Source organism: Epinephelus lanceolatus, chromosome 10, assembly GCF_041903045.1.
Source record: "Epinephelus lanceolatus isolate andai-2023 chromosome 10, ASM4190304v1, whole genome shotgun sequence".
Classification (NCBI taxonomy): Eukaryota; Metazoa; Chordata; class Actinopteri; order Perciformes; family Serranidae; genus Epinephelus; species Epinephelus lanceolatus.
In genome coordinates, this window is record NC_135743.1 from 29783471 (window position 1) to 29801217 (window position 17747).

Below are 17747 nucleotides of genomic sequence, written 5' to 3' on the forward strand. Positions count from 1 at the left end.
CAGCCCATTTTTGCGTCAAGATTGAATTACAAAATAGGGCAGCACTTAGGACCTGTTAGAGATGGCTGACTGGTGGTCTGGACTCAAAAAGCAAAACATACAGAGTTTATGGGGTTATTGTAACAGAAGTCAACATGTTTTGATCAACTTTATGTATGAAAAGTAAATTCGAACTTACTAGAAAATGATTGTTTTACTAATCTCTTGCAGAAACTTTCATACCTGTAACACATTAAATGTTCTTTGTTTCTTCTGTTGACAGGCATTTGTAGAGAACAATCCAGCAATCCGCTGGTGTCCTGAGGCAGGTTGTGAAAGGGCAGTGAGACTGAACACCCAGGGCCCTGGGACCTCCACCTCAGACTCTCTTAGCTTTCCTCTCCTTCGGGCTCCAGCTGTAGATTGTGGCAAAGGCCACCTCTTCTGCTGGTCAGTAATCAGTACCATCCCTAATATATGAAAATGTGAACTTTTCTGTTATGTGTGTTATACTACTACTTACTGAAAAGCATGAGTAACATTAGAAGTGTGTTTGTTTATATCTGTGTAGGTTTATGTGGGACTTTTTTTTATAAGTAATACAAATACACTTCACCAAAATGACAAATTGGAAACATGTTTAGAATCGTTTTTATTTCAAAATTATGCAAAGTTCCTAAACTAAACTTTCCTAGACTTTGAAATCAACAAGAGTCATCTGAGAGTTAGGGTGTCCAGTCAAAACCAGTAACTAGGAAAGATTGGGCTTTTTCAAAGAGACAGCCAAGAAAACAGCGGCCTCTCCAACAGAGAGCTCGGATGCTCTGTTGGGAACCATCTTTCCAAAAAAAGCACTCCATCAATCATTTCTTAATGATAGAGTGGCTAGATGGATGCCCCTACAGAGTAAAAGACATATGACAGCCTGCCTGGAGTTTGCCAAACAGCAGTTCAGGAAATCACAGAGCATGAGGGCAAAGATTTCCTTGTAAGATCCAGGTAAGACTCATAATCAGGCTAATACCAGTCTTTATGCTAAGCCAGGCTTAAGTCCTTCCAACTTGACCTTTTTTACTTATTGCACAGACATGAGATTAATATGTGTATTTCACAAAATGTTGAACTATTCCTGTAACTTTTGATGAATGCACACATCTTTTAAGATGTTTAACCATTTTGCCATCATGGAATACGTGTGCAGATTGGTGGCAAAAAAAGAATTTTATCTGTTTTAGGTAAACAAACTAGAAAACATGAATCAGTAAGACTAATGTTTAATGCTTTATATTCCCTTATGCACGTAGCGAAAATGCAGAGCCCTTGCCCGTAAATGCTGAATTCCAGCATTATGTTTGTTTGCATTTTCTGTGTACACATATTTGTAAGTACTTGTGTTATCTCCCTGCATGTGTTAGCACCAACCTCCAGGGCAGATGGACCCTGGTGCTGTTGTTCTCCACCGTCTGTCCTCTGTATTCATACTTCCAGAGCCCCGCAGAATGCCCTCTCAGTTCCTGCGCTGTCATATCATGACCTCCACCCCAACTAATGCGGCCCACCTTCACCTCACTGCACCTCACCTTACTATATGGTTCCTGAATGTGGCTGTTAGGTTCACTTGTCACTTTTACTCAAGAGTGCAGTTGACATGACATTTGGTAATGGAACTGGATGTAACACATGTCTGACTTTAATAGTTCCCTTGACATAAGGAAGGCATTTGGTTGAAAGGCAGATACGGTCAATTGATGGTGGCTGACGGTTTTGACAGCGTCTGTGACTGCACTATGTGATTGCTGTGTTCATCATTTGTCTTAATTTCACGTATAGTCCAGGGACAGAATGTGAGCTCTGAATCAGTCATTTCAACTTTCTGCATCAACCTCATCTGTCTGTGTATATTCCAGGGAGTGTCAAGGCGAGGCTCATGAGCCCTGCGACTGTGAGACATGGAAGTTGTGGCTTCAGAAAGTCAATGAGATGAGACCTGAGGAATGTGAGTATTGACATTTTAGTTTTTGGGTATGTATGAGACATGAAGTTACAGCTGAATTTCAAACTGCAAACCTTCTTACTTTCAACCTACCCATTTTAATGCGGTTTTAAACAGACATAATTTCAAATCTAAGATGTTTTTATCTTATCTATTCGAGCATCACCTTACTTGGTCGGTACACCAGTAGAATTATGTTAAGGGAACAGTTCACCCTCAAATCAAAAACACATATTTTTCCCTTTACCTGTAGTGCTATTTATCAATGTAGAAGGCTTTGGTGTGAGTCGCTGAGTGTTGGAGTTATCGACTGTAGAGATGCCTTCCTCCTCTTAAACATAATGGAACTAGATGGCACTTGGCTTGTGGTGCTCAAAGCATCGATACAGTACTTTTGAAAAACTCAACAACAGCGTGTCTTTCCAGAAATCATGACCCAACCACTCAAGATAATCCAAAGACCTTTTTGTGAGCAGTTTCGTGTAGGAACTATTTTCTTGTTACCAAGTTACACCAGCAAACTGTATCACCGTGCAGAAGGAAGTGTGCATCTACTCATGGATGAGAGGCTTGTGCTTGTGACAGAATGAGATGTAAACATGGATTGTGTTCTCCTCGGTTGAGATATAACACAAATTAGCTTGGTGGTGTTCGATGAGCTAGCAGTAGATGCATGCTTCGTGATATGGTTGGCGGGTGTAGTTTGGTAAAAAGAAAATAGTTCCTATATGAAACTGCTCACAACAAGGTATGTGGATTATTTTGAGTAACCAGGTCATGATTTCTGGAAAGAGACCTTTGAGTTTTTCAAATGTATTTTTAGGGTGCTTTGAGCACCACAAGCCGAGTGTCATCTAGTTTCATTATACTGGAGAGAGGGCAGACATCTCTAACACTCTGCAACTCACACCCAAACAGTCTAAAGTGATAAATAGACCTACAGGTAAAAGGACAAATATGTATTTTTGATATTGGGATGATCTGTCCCTTTAAGCCACCTGGTGATAAAATTGTTATAACAAAGAAATGTAGTTTGTTTGCCAGTCCCCCTACTTGCCCAGATTTTTTGGGTTGCAGTCAAGTGATTGATTTGGAGCTAAATTGCCTGGAACTCAACCACAGTAATTAGAAACAGTTTAGCGCTAAGCCAATTAAAATCCACCATGTTGATGATAAATTATTAATTAAAATGAACAACCCACTCATTGAGAGTACGCAATGTTTAGAAGCAGTAATTGGACTGTGGGCAATCTCATAGATGATTTAAGATGGCCCAAGTTGCTCCAAAGTGCCATTTCCTTGATGTGACAGTCGAAAGATAAAAGCAATTATTTTGCGTTGGAACTATCTTCCCCTTCGATTTCCCCAGATTCTGTTTTATCTTGGCATTTCAAACAGCACATCAGAGGTACTTTGATAATAGCCAATTATTCTGTTTGTGTGTGTTTGGGGTGGTGTGCGTACACGTGTGTGTTGGGGGGGGTGCATGAGCATCTTGGGAGATGTTAGCAAAATATATAAGCAATACACATTAGTCAGGCAGGACAATTTCCCACTCAGTGCAGTGGTCTGTTTAGACGATGTGGTAATAGTCATTCTCATTCTGTCTCATTATGCCTTTATTTGTTCTGTTTACCCCCCCACCCTCCCTCTTATTGAAGTGGCTGGTGTGAGCGAAGCTTACGAGGATGCAGCCAACTGCCTGTGGTTGCTCTCTAACTCCAAACCCTGCGCCAACTGCAAGTCACCAATACAGAAAAACGAGGGCTGCAATCACATGCAGTGTGCTAAGGTAGGTTAGGCTGGGGGAGTTTCACATGACTGTCTTACTATTGCAGTTTATAATTAGGTGTCTCTTTCATCTCAGAGGCTTTACTGGCTAGTATTTTTCAGCTGGTAATGATTGTTGTCTGACTAGGAGAACCACCTGAATGAACAATTCACAAGGGTTGCAGTGTATTGGACACAATTTGCTGATGCTTACATTTAAACTAAAAAAAATAGGCATAAAAATTTGAGTTAGAAAACATTTGGGCAGAATTTCAGACACAGTTAAGCTGTTGGTTTTAGGGCTTGGTTCACTGTTAGTTTAGAGCTTTGCAGCAAACATTGCAGCATGTAGGGGCCTCTAGTGGAGCCTTAGACCTTTAGAGTGTTTTCATATTAGATCCTATTGATTCGTGCCATGCCCAAGTACGATTGCCATCCCTCTCCATTCCCTTGCTGCTCAGCTTTCACATTAGTAATGTTGTGTACCGCAGCGCACTTCATCATGATCTACATGACATTTGCTTTATGTTGTTTACAGTGTGGAAAACCACACCAATTGCAAGATCTCACACCGATGCAATGGAGTCAAGGTTCACATTATTTCTATAACGGTTTATATTTTGGAAACAGTGTGAAAAACAACCCTCTTGCCTGCCTTCCTGCTTTACCTTTATATCCTCTGCTTTTTAGAGGACGAGATCGGCTGGTACTTCACGCATATGCCGATGTTTTTTTTAACCAGACCAGGGGAAAGTCCCTTTGTGATCACTTTGTGGTCCCCTCCCTGAATTCGGAGGTTTTGCAGGCCAAGAATGCAGTGCAGGCGGAGCTCATTATGACTTTTCATTTTTCCTCAGGGGTAGTTTGGTGAGTCTAATTCACAGAGTGGAGATTTTGATCAGTCGATCAGTTTGACGTTGGATCGATCAGTGTTGATCAAAGCTAATCAGAGCTGATCAGATTGATAATTTAGATACAGCTGCTGCAAAGACGATTAAAAGCAAACTTTTAGCTCCTGCACTGGTTCAGGGAGTGCACAGTTGCCATTGGAACGCAGCTCCATCTTAAGTAGGTTGGGAAAACAATGGACAACAAATGAGAGTGCTATAGTTTTAAGAAATAGAGCGCCCTGTTTCTTAATGGCTTAATGAAGGGTTTCTGTCGTTCTGCTGCTCAGTGTGTGTGCCCATGGATGGATAGGTGGATGGATGGATAGATGGATAGGTAGGTAGGTAGATAGATAGATGATAGATAGATAGATAGATAGATAGATAGAATGACTTTCTCATTAGTCTCATTTATGTTATGGTATGTACCATGTATTTGTTATTATTGTATGTCTTTTGGACTTAATGGATGTTGGTTTCCACTCCCCCAGGCTATATTATGCAGGTAGTGTCTTACAATGTCTGAAAAGTGGGAAGTTGACCAAATGAGGGAGGTGAATGGGACTGACAACATACCTCTTGTGTCAGGATAAAAAGTTAGTGGGGACTTGATTTGAGCATGCTGGTTTTAAATCAGCGCCTCGCCCTTATAATGCCCTCAGCGGAAACCTAATTAAGGTTTCCCAAGGCTTTAACAGAGGTTTAGGTGGGAGCATCACAAGGGAAATTGGTTTAACATGAAGGCTCTGTAACTGCACACAAATCATTTTCGAAGCACACAGATGGTTCACTGGGAAACAGGGTGAAAAGATGCTCCTTTTAAAGTCAGGAGCCGTATGGAAACAAAAGATCTAATATATTGGCTAATTAAATGTCTCCCTGTAGGGCAGGTTTTGTTGTGTTGTAGCACTATTTTGGATTCTTGTGATGATACGCCTTATTTAACTTTTAAATATCTCACAAGACAATTTGTTCTTACTTATTTGCTTTTGGGCAATTCTTTGCTCATTACACAAGATTTCTCAGTGTCTGTGTGTCATTTCTACAGCAGTCTGTCGGGATATAATTTACACCTTGCTCTTGTGATTTATGTGGTTAAATAATTGAGTATAAAACAGTTTTTGTGTTAAATTGCCGATAACATTATTCTCTCAACTTGAGAATGTAAGAAGCTATTTTGTTCTAGTGACAGTAACTGTAGCAGTAGTGTTGCAATGCAATTGTGAAGGTGAAAATGAGTGATCGCATTTAAACTGCTATCAGCCGAGTTTTGCTATCACTGTAAAAGATTATTTGGTGGCTTATGATACTGTCATGCTTGCAAACAATCCATCAAACACCTGGGAAGTCTTGTAGTTATTCAGCAGCTTATGTCTTACTTTGATGGACAAGAGAGAGTGACGCAGAGGTGATGGAGGAAAAAAAAGACATGTTTTCTATTTACTTTCAACATGTACTGCAGCTGCACTTACAAAGTACTTACTGTTGCATGGAGTATGCATACAACTGGGACATACTACTTGACCTGCTCCTATATCTGTCACAGTCTGTAGCGGCAAAGTTGAAGTGAAAGGAAAAAGAATGCAATTCGAAACGCACCAGATCTTAACATTATCACTTAACATTACCTTGGAGATACAACAAAATTCCCTTTGCCGAGCCCGCCAGAGGCAAAGGTAAACTTGGAGAGCTCTGTCATTGTTTCTCCGCAATGTATGTAGTTTTAACTTTTAGGTTATAACTGCATACATTGTAGATTGTTTGTGAATGATTGATGGACTGATTATAGTCATTGCGGCTTCTGTCAGCTGTCAGTGAGCTGTCATCTGTCTGCGGCTCAGTCACTGTGATGTCTCTTCAACTGTGCAGAGAATTGTGGGTCAGAATAGCCAGAAAAGCATGCTGTCGTGCATACTGCAAAATGAGACCGGATACAGTAGGACATTGTGGTATTTTTGGCAAACTGCATTTGACATATTGGGACCTACTAAATCGTTTTTATGGCATACTTAATTGTATGGTAGAGTGGGCATTGGATCACACCATCAGAGTCATGTCGCCTAACTGTGTCTCTGTTACTACCACTGTCGCTGGAGGACAGGCCATGTTAAGAGCACAGTGCAGTCATACACCCAGACTCCTTTTGTCTTTGTGACAGCCCTCTCACTGTCTCCATCCTGGTTAAAGAGGCTGACTAGAGATGGAGATTAGTTTAGGAGGATTGGAGCAGCTTTCACAAGCTGAGAGGCCACCAAGGGCTCAGCCTCTTGACCTGTTATTACCTGGTAAGAAATGGCTTTACGCTTGTTGCTTGGAAACACGGGACTTAGTTTTGCAAAGGAACATTTCTTTGTCTTTTCACTGCCGTTTCCTTCCCTCCGATCTGACTGCACGCTCTTTTTTTTTTAAAAATCTCGAGTCTCACCATTTCTTATGCTGTCTTTTTGTGTCTTTCCATCCTTCATTTCTTCACCGTCACACACTTTTATTTAGTATTGATTTTTGTGAAGTGTCATGTAAGCATGGTGTTTCCAGGATAACAGAGGTCTCAGCCTTTAGGTTCTCGTGTTGCTCTGGCTAACTTGTCACCTACAGAAGAACTTGTGGCATGGAAAGAGAGAGAGAAATCACTTACACCCAAATAGGATGCGGATTGGAGTGGCTGCAGTGTTTTGTTGTTCTACAATACCCAGTGGGACTCACTGATCTCAAATGTAGTCTGAGTGCCTTCTAGTGGCAGCAGGCCTGTCTATTAGACTCTGTCATTTGTAATAGGCAAAAAATAGATGGGAAGAAGATTGAGATAAAGATGACACAGAGAGAAGAAAGTAGATCTTGAGTCCTAGATTTAAGGACTCTAAACAATATCCTTCACCCTCTATCAGTATTCTGATTTTGAGAGCAGTTAGAAGGATACACAAACAGACTTTCAATAAGACTTGCTGATGTTAAGAAATATTTTGAGCTTTCGTATTCTCATAGGTCCATACTTGATGATATTAGGCGTTACACCACGTCAGCTGAGTTGTGAAGTGTTGTCAGTCGTTTTACTTTAGGGGGGATTAATCAAGTGAAAACAAACATAAACCAACTGTGTGTGTGTAGTGAGGGGTGATTTTAGTTATCGCTTAACATAACATGTAACAGTGATATGTTTTCTCTGATGGCAATTCATGAGATGCAGATTTCCCCAGTACAGCTAGACTAGCATTAGTATCTAGCTATCCAGTTTGTGATGTGATGGCAGACTAGAGTAGACGTAGGTCTAATATTTGCATTCTCTCCCCGTAGTGTAAGTATGACTTCTGCTGGATCTGTCTGGAGGAGTGGAAAAAGCACAGCTCATCAACAGGAGGCTACTATCGTTGCACCCGGTACGAGGTCATCCAGCAGGTGGAGGAGCAGTCGAAGGAGATGACTGAAGAGGTATACACACACACATATACACATTAGAATTGGACACTTATTTTCATATCGTCCTGTTTAATGTTGAGTTAGATCACTGACACCCTATTTAATCAGGCGGTGGGGAGGCTCCCTCATAGTTGCAGCACACTACCACAGCTTACCTACACATCTCATTGGCAAGGCTCAAGTTGATTAACATCACATTCATCATGGGTGTCAGCCCACTTAACTGTCCCCTTTCCTAAATTTGACTTCACAGAGGTATATGACAAGACAGAGTTGAGTGGTGGCAGCTAGTACTGGGGGAGCCCCCTGTTATCATGTGCACAGGTACTGGCCTACAGGAAACATGCCCAAGGAAGCAGAGCTTTGGCTGTTTTATACTAGGTTTTAGTTAGAAATGTTTAAAGAGTACTCCACTGATTTAGCATCGCACTTTCATAACATCATCTGACTCATATTGGACAGTTAAAAAACAACAACGATGCAGCAGAACCAGAGTTGGTGCTTACATTACCCACAATGCAACTTGACCACCAACAGTTTGGTTGCAGATTTGAGTGTGTTAAGTTAAAGTTAGTAATGTAGCCTCATTTTCAAACTTGTAGTGGTCCATCCCAGATGATGCTGACATCATGCAGCTCTTTCTGGAGCCACAACAGCATTTATACAACTTTGTTCATGTATTAAGTAATACTACCTAAGACCTATAAACGGACTTTGACGTGCAAAATTAGTGGAGTTCTCCTTTAAAAACATTTAGAAATAATGGATTACTACAGCACACTGATTAGGATTTTTTATTCAATTGATAAGCACACATTTCCTTGACGCACAATAAATAAAAAGCTACTTAAAACTGGCAAAAGTATCAACACGGGCGATCATGTCTTTGCTTTTGACAATGAATCAGCCTAACCTTAATACACACACTTTCTCATCCTTAACTTTCACATCTAAAGATGCAAAAACATACACACACGTGCACGCATCCAAGAACGGTGCTTGTGTTTGTGTGCTTATACACTCTAACAGGAAAGCACTTGAGTCCTTGGAGCGTCCATAAGTAAGACGGAAAACACACATATAACAATACACACACACACACACACACACACAAACAGTCTTTGTCTAGACTCTTGACCATGGAGCCATCCACAATCAATTCCACCCACCTTCATCAAAGGTGAAAAGAAGTTCATTCTCAGTCTTCACTAGCATTCCTCCCAATCACAGGCACTGATTTCACCTGTGGCACTGCTCACTTACTTTGACTGCTCTCGACCGGAGTACCAACACTTTCCTCTGTGAGGGGGGAACAACATGCTCAGGAGTTTATTGACTGTGACTGGTGTCTCATCACGGTTTTGCAGGCAGAGAAGAAGCACAAGAGCTTTCAGGAACTCGACCGTTTTATGCACTACTACACACGCTTCAAGAACCATGAGCACAGCTATCAGGTAAACAGGCCTGGCTTTGCCTTCCAATGATGTCTGCTTTGCATAGTGTACTAACAGGCATGCAGTGGGAACTTGTCATCTTGTGTAAAACGGACATAAGTCCTCATAGGCGGGCATACTCTCTAATGCAATATACTGTAAAATGATAAAAGAATGCTGTGTCTGTATTCTGTACATCTACAATATTACTGGAGACCGTTCTACTTTTTCAGTGATTGTTGTGGCTGCAATAATGAGACATCACAATGCCTTGATTAAAAAAGTCAGCTGTTCCCACCTTTTGTTGTGTTATTCAGCCTCATATCCTGCCGTTCTCTTCATTGCTTTGGTTGGGCGGTGTTCGCAAGACATTTTTACTCAACAATAAAACCTAACAGCTTCTGTCTTCCTCACAATAGCTGGAGCAACGCCTGTTAAAAACAGCCAAAGAGAAGATGGAGCAGCTCAGTCGAGCCCTGAGTGGAAGTGAGTGTGCAGTCTGCCATAACAGTGTCAATCTTTATTATGCATTTAGACACATCTTAATCTAGTCCTCTGATATTGAGCTCTTGGAAGTAGGCAGGAGGGAGAAAAGACACAAAGGTGTTTTAAGAATGAATTAACAACAGTGGGTAGAGTTATTATTCAGCAGGCATGTCTAAGTTAGCTACGCTTTGTGAATAAGCTTTGTCTAGAGTCCTTTAAACCCCCGTCAGTTCAGGCAATTACAACCTGTTGCGCATAGCCAAGTTTTGTTCTTATACACAACACTTCAGTAGATTCGGATTGCTGCAGTGTTGCTCACATAAGTCTGCCAGCTGACAGAGAAATAGACATGGTCATAACTCAGTATTTATGAGTCTGGCTCAGCTGAAAGTTTGCACAATTTATCCTGCACAATACAGTCGCAGACAGGTTTTATTCTCCAAAATAGCAACCAGCCACAATTAACTCTTTTTACGGGATTAAGACGTGGGATATGCCAATATTAGTCGGGTTTTAGGAGCATTCTTTGGACATGTATAGCACATTGGAAATATGCTTCTCAGGTGGGGGTTTTACTGCAGTTTGCGACACACAGCCTCTTGCCTGTTATAGTCAGCTCTGTGTGTTGTACACAAACCAACCAGCCAGTGGTTTGCAAGGCTGGGGTAGAGATGTAAGCTTAAAGAAAAGCCCACATTTCTGGTCAGAAGGAGAAACAAGCCTACCTTTAAACATTATGAAAGACTTGGATATCAACAGGTTTTTTGATATGCACAATTTCCTAATGACGACCTTTTCATAAAGGTGGTTAAAGGAATGAAAGAGAGAAGCTGTGTTTGCACCAGCTGTGGAAAACTTTGAGAAAATCCTGTTTTGACCCAGAAAAGCAAAACGACACAAGCGGCTCCAGCCGTTCCACTTTTCCATATATTGACATGATAAATGACATGTTTAGGCATGATAATCGGAGTGTGCGTGGCTGAATGTAAACAGGAATTTAACTGGAATATTCATCTTCATTATGTAAGAGCTCAGTATGAATATTGGGGTAAAAAAGGGCAAAAAAAACCAATGGAAATATTTTGTGCATGTAAACATAGTCAGTGACTTTTGCTTGTTTGTTTTTGTATTGAAAAGAGATTTTGAGTTCAGTTTACCAGAGGTCTAAATGCTGGCTCTCCCCTGCCATCAAGCAAATCCCTCAATATAGAACAACAATATGTACAGTACATTTAATAGAATATAGCTGTTCTGTCATTTGCTTTATTTCAGGATGTCTCATCATTTTATACTGATCTGTTTAGCTGTGTAGGTAATTAAGGCTGGAATAAGAGATGCATTTTACAAAAGCAAAGAACATATTTATTTTTGTTGCCCGTCTCTCTCCTTCTCTTTCCCAGGGGAAGGAGGCCCACCTGACACTACATTCATTGAAGATGCAGTCCTAGAACTACTAAAGACTCGCCGCATCCTGAAGTGCTCTTATCCTTATGGGTTCTTTCTGGAGCCCAAAAGCACAAAGAAAGAGATCTACGAGCTTATGCAGGTTTCAGTCCTACTTACTCAGAAAAAAAGACAAATGTTCACAGCAGCCAGTTTTATATGGGCCATTAGAGATGCAGGACTAAAGCTTTCTACCTCATGATCTTCACAATCTGCCCCAGTTATACCTGCGCATCTCAGCTTTTAGTTAAAGATCTAGTGTTATATAATTTATAATCTCTTTTATAGACAAAAAATGTACTTACCTGCTATCTTTTATATTGTGTTTTTTTAAATACTGTAAAATGAATAGGTAAGTCTCCCATTGAGATCTCAGTCTCTTAAAGGCTTGTAAAAATCATAATGTTTTTTAAAGATACATTCACAGTAGTTCTTTTGTAGGGCTACCTCTAAAGTCACTTTGTCCTTGAACATTCACACTATTTTATTAGACAAAGTTTAACTTGAAAACTTGAAACTGTGTATCCATACATTGCAATTTCTCACTCACTCAGTGAGTTTCCTAAAAAACTCTCCCAGCCAGCTCTCTTTCTGTCCTCAGACGGACTTGGAGATGGTGACTGAGGACCTGGCACAAAAGGTCAACCGGCCTTATCTGCGGACGCCGCGCCACAAGATCATCCGTGCAGCGTGTCTGGTACAGCAGAAGAGGCAGGAGTTCCTGGCCTCAGTAGCCAGGGGAGTGGCCCCCAATGACTCTCCTGAGGCCCCCAGGCGCAGGTAAGACACAGACATGCAGCTCACTTCAAGTGTCAGTCTAATTTTTACGATAAAAACACTGCTGTAATAGAACAGAACTGTAGTTTGAAATGACTTGAAAGTGACTAATTAGCTCTAAAATGAAAGCAACTTATCACAATCTTGTACTGACAAAATCTTCTCTGTCTCTCTCACTTGCAGTTTTGCTGGCGGAACGTGGGACTGGGAATATTTAGGCTTTGCATCACCTGAGGTAACAGAACAAGTCTTCATTAGTTTTGCTTGTTAGTTAAAATGTCAACTGTGCTGTTTGAACAAAATTTGCATGTCTGTTGACGCTGTATACTACAACCTTAAAGATAACATTTTGACTCAAGTACATATTTATATATTTTGGATCTCAAATGTCTAGTGTGTAGGATTTAGTGACATCTGTCATCTAGGTTTGTCCATTCTGGGATACTGTAGAAACAACATGGCAGGCTCCATGTAAGAGGACCTGCTTTGTACGTAGATATAAACATCTCACTCTAAGGTCATGAAAACACAGTGATTCTTAGTTTCAGGTGATTATACACTAATGAAAACATATAAATTGATAATAGGTATAAATTCTGCCAATATATGCTCCTAAGTCCTTCACACTGGACCTTTAAATTTCGTATGAAATATCTAAACAGATCAGGTGTGGCTCTTGAAATAATAATAACTGTTTTACTGTACGCTACTTTCAGATCAGGATCATTCATCATGATCCTCCATGAATTTTGAGAAACTAAAAAGTTTCCAAAAAAATCTACATAAATGGATTAATCTCTACAGAAGATGCACTTACTTTATACTTGCAGCTGTCACTAGCATACCCATGTGTGAGGCTGAAAGTGATTAATCAGTGTGAAACCTATACCTGTGATTGGCTGGACCACTTATTTGTGAATAGGGAGCACTTAATTTGATGCAGTAATTCAGGCACTTCTGTTAATGTCACTCCTAATCAGGTTTAATTGATTGCAGAAACTTAAATTGTGATTCTTACGGCACTAAATGATGTAACCCTACCCTACATTTGACCTTTTTTCAAAAAAGAAAATTATAAAGTCAGTATGTATATCTAAATCTTTTCGACTTTGGCTGCAGTACTGACAAACCATGGTGACCCAAAGATCACCATGTTATTTAACACACTGGAGCAAGCCAGATGGTTCAGTGTTCCCCTGTGCACCCAGTTGGAATGATTAAAAAGCGCAGTTCTCTGGCAAACACCTAAGCAGGTTGCTCCCGATCATTGCACATTAGTAACAGGCATTTGTAGTTAACTTTTAGAGTCATAAAACTGTCAACCATATAATGGTTTGATTGTTGACCGGCCTACTTTTTTTTTTTACAGTGTGATGCATGCACTCAGTAGCACTGCATAAGACAATACACTGCAGTTACTATTTTAAGTTTCTTTTATTGTTTAGTTTTTACACCGTGACAGTTTTTAAGCATGCAAGCTTTTCACCTGGAACACATTCACTCAGCTCAACAGCTCTCCTCAGGCTCCTTGAAACACAACACAAATATGCAAATCTTACATCAAATCTGAGCCTCTAAGGTTATTGTGCAAACCTTTAAACAGCATAAAGTGAGCATTTCCCTATTGACAGGAAAACAAATGACAAGATCAGTCTTGTCTGTCAGTTTGATAAATTAATTTTGGAACTCCTTATCCTCTGCCTACTCAGCACCACGCAGCGAGGCATAGGTAACACTTTGTAAAGCATTTGTTTACTCTAGCTTTACTGAGTACACAGTCATTGCTGGACAAATATTTTCGTTATCCGATCCAAGACCCTTCGATTTTTACTATTTCCTGTCTGACAGAAGACTCACAGATGCCGAGGATATCTGAAATGAGTTCCTATGTTTTTTTCATTTAGCATTCTGCTCATAAAATATAAAGTATTTTGACAAGGTACCATTATCCAGGCAGATCCTCTGTTGTCTGTAGATTGTAAGAATACTAAGCCTCAAGACATGGTGTTACAGTTTATCTGCTCTCACACTGGTCACTGGTCTGAAAAGTGAAATAGCTTTCAGCTTTTTGAAATAGAGGATTTTGACATCACTTCTCTCTCTCTGCTGTTCCACGCAAGAAGTGAATGAAAGTTTATGTTTTGCTGCACAGTTGGTCTGTCTCATTTGCCTACTATCATCTCTGTCATACCTTAATATGTATTTATTTGTTTACTGCATTAACTGCAGTGATATACCATTATTAATTTCTCAGATAAACGTAGAATACAAGCCAACAGAAGCACACACAACTGCCTAAGTTTACCAGCCCCAAGAAAAGATTTAATTAGGTGCACACTACAAAGATGCGACTTATCTTCAAAAGAACCAATTATCAATGTAAAACTGAGATGCTCATCTCACCTCCACCCACTCCACACCTACAGGATTACAACAAACAAATTGTTGTCAACACATTATTTTGGGCACGTGTATCTATGAGGAAGTTCACAGTAAATGTTTCCACCAGATGCTGAACACCAAGCCAGTCAAAAAAACAATAAATAAAAAAAGTTTTTTATTTTTGTCCCCTAATTAAGAGCCTCTGTCTCTCAGCTGCAGTAGTTAATGGGAACACCATAGTAATAATCAAAGCCTGATGACTCTGCCTCACAGGCACAGCTACAGATGGTCCGCTCCACGCTTCTTACAATGCCTGCAGATCACTTCATAGTGGGCTATTTTTAGAGCAGCAGAAACATGAAAGACAGTGTTTGGGTGACAGGCTTTTGATTATATGAATGTGACTCAGTGACTTTTGCAAATGTGTGAGACGTGATATGAGTGAATGGAAAATGGAGTTGATTATTTCCGGAGATAATGATATGCAGATGTGCAGATTCATTGTGTGGAACCCTTTCATGTTGGTCTACAACCAGAGAATAGAGTAAACACAGTAGCATTTCTCACTAGCTCACAATCTCTAGGTTAGCAGTGGCATTGAAATTCACATTCAGTTTGCAATTGACCACTACAAGTACCATCAGACTGAAGCAGAACCCCAACACTTTAATTCCTGCTTTGTAGAAATATTATTTCCAAAATAACTACAGTTGAGTTTGAAGTTAAACTGTGACTACAGATGCTTTAACTGTGTCGTTTTCAGTGGAAAGACTATAGTTTATGCCTAAAGTAGGTATGTACTTCCTGTATTAGATATTTCCTGTCTTAATTAGGCTGCCTCATATTATTCATCTTCTGACACCTTCATATCGTTGGATCTCAGTCTCTTGATGCATATCAGTCAGTTATCAGCACTGTTAAATTAACACAAGGAACCATCACACGCACGCAGATATCCATAGATATCCTATAATTAGAAATGCGTGCATATGCGCACACACCTATTACACTGTAGTGTTTTTTTTTTTTGTTTTTTTTTTGTAGTTTCATTTAGACACGCTGTGTGAAACACAGTCTGTGTTAATTGATTCTACATCACATAAACTCCCCAGAGTGATAACGTGCCAGAAATATTAAATTAGATTTTTGTTGTTTGTCATAATAGTAAAAGATTTACTACATAGTCTCACTACCTCCAGTGGAGAAAACAAGCTGTATTGTAAGACTGCCTCTAGGCTTGTTAAATGTGGGGTATCCTTTTACTTCATACCCATTACCTGAAATACATATTTTTGAATTCATTCAGTGTAGTGTTTTTAAAACTTGCCAGTAAATGAATGCTTAATTTATTTACTTTTTTATCACATCACGGTCACTTTTGATGAGGTATTCTGGTTGCTTTTGAGATTAGTCAGACATACAAACGTAGTATTTTTCAAACATCTGAATCCTGATGTTGCTTGATCTCCACTTCCCTTCCAGTGAGTGAGTGTGTGCTCTGCTTGGATTCAGTCTAGAATGGAGCCTGACGATTGAAGGCTTGGTTTGGAGATGAAAGGGTTTGAATGATCTCTCAGTGCTGATTCTTCCTGGAACAGAGCACTCAGGCCACATTTGAAGCAAACTGCTCCAACACTTGAATCAAAGTTACCAGTTCAAGTATTAAATGTTTCTAACAATTCCTTGATTGATATGAATCAATGAAAATGTGCTGTTTCTCCAGATCAGCAATACATGGCTACATTATCTGTTCAGAGAGCAATATGTTGATGATGAGAATTAGAGACATCATGACTGCAGGATTAGAGCATTCATTGAAATCAAGCAACAGAGAGGAATGTAGACTTAGTGTTAATTGGTGATATGTGCTTTTTAAATGTATTTATTTCTGTTCTTTTAAGGAGTACGCAGAGTTCCAGTACAGGCGGAGACATAGGCAGCGGAGGCGAGGCGACATGTCCAGTCTCCGTAGCAACACACCTGACCCTGATGAGTCCAGCGACAGCATTTTAGGTACTGCAGTGGACATACAGGACTCTCCCTGAGGGGGCTCTTTGTTCTTAGTGTTGGACTTAGTCTCATATGTGGACCTTCGTTCTAAAATTCTGTAACTAAACAATATCATACCTGTGGATGATGTGACCCTACGTTCCCAGTAGTGATTGGCCTGTTTTTACATAAAGAGAGATGTCAGGAAATAAGGGCACAAAGGATGGATGCAACAACACACTTGGGTGAGGTACATAAAAAATGTTAATGCAATGTAAACAAGTGCAATTACCAAGTTTTCTAATCTATGATTAAATAATGCATGTACATCAAATTAAACTACATTGATCCAGTCATCCTCCCTCAGTTCTTGATACTGATTTGTACAGAACCCAAATGAGGGTACTGGCCCAAACTTTGGAAAATTACAACTGCTCAAGTTCAACAAGCCAATATTTCTAATCCATAAACTTTTGTCCATCACAGTGCTGCTTTGTTTTTGGCTGTGTGGAATGAAAGATGGATGGAGTTTGCAGTTTTGAAGCCAGCCAAGATTGTTTTTGTGCCAGGAAGGATTAATTGATTTCAGATGAAGAATCTGAATTAGTGAATGTCCGGGGAAAATGCTATTACTTGCATTATATCTTGCAGTGTTCACTAAAAGGAAGATGATTTTCCTAAAAGCAGTAATTAGCAATAAGTTTAATTGCCATCCAGGTGCTGCTGTAAAGATTCAGCTTAATGACTGTGGGTGTTTTTTCCTTTTTTTTTTTCTGCAAAGACGCACAGGATCTCGGAGGTGGACGTAGACAAGGTCATCTGATGGTGAGTGAACAATTTCCATTTTCATCTCAGCTAAAGGCTTTCTGCCTTTAAAACTTTTCAGACAATGTCGAGAGTGTGGGAAATAAATCTAGCTGAATTGATTACTGAAGGGCTTTTTTCTTATTGTCACTGTGGCTTGATAATGCTGAGATAACACAATTTTCCTTGTTCATTTTTGGGTTTCGTTTTGTTAAGGCAATCTTAAAGGAATACTTTACCCCCAAAATGACTTTGTGTATCCGTTACTCATGCCAGGTACGATGAATTACGAACTCTCACACAATTCATACAGTAAAATCCAAGTCTCATTTATCCAGTCACATGCTCCGTACATCTCAAACAGACAGCCCTCTCCAACAGGGAATTGAA

At 40.0% G+C, this 17747-nt stretch overlaps 1 protein-coding gene across 3 annotated transcripts in view; it reads left to right on the forward strand.

Annotated features, from left to right (window-relative positions):
• Positions 1–17747, forward strand: part of LOC117265339 (ankyrin repeat and IBR domain-containing protein 1-like) — a 38865-nt gene that overhangs the window by 15912 nt on the left and 5206 nt on the right. For all 3 annotated transcript variants that reach the window (XM_033639773.2, XM_078171921.1, XM_033639774.2), the window contains exons 9-19: positions 263–429; positions 1887–1975; positions 3634–3764; positions 7921–8055; positions 9411–9497; positions 9896–9962; positions 11363–11508; positions 12007–12185; positions 12366–12417; positions 16466–16577; positions 17335–17378. In XM_033639773.2, coding sequence (XP_033495664.2) covers positions 263–429; positions 1887–1975; positions 3634–3764; positions 7921–8055; positions 9411–9497; positions 9896–9962; positions 11363–11508; positions 12007–12185; positions 12366–12417; positions 16466–16577; positions 17335–17378 — 1209 coding nt within the window. The remainder of the gene's footprint in view (positions 1–262; positions 430–1886; positions 1976–3633; positions 3765–7920; positions 8056–9410; positions 9498–9895; positions 9963–11362; positions 11509–12006; positions 12186–12365; positions 12418–16465; positions 16578–17334; positions 17379–17747) is intronic.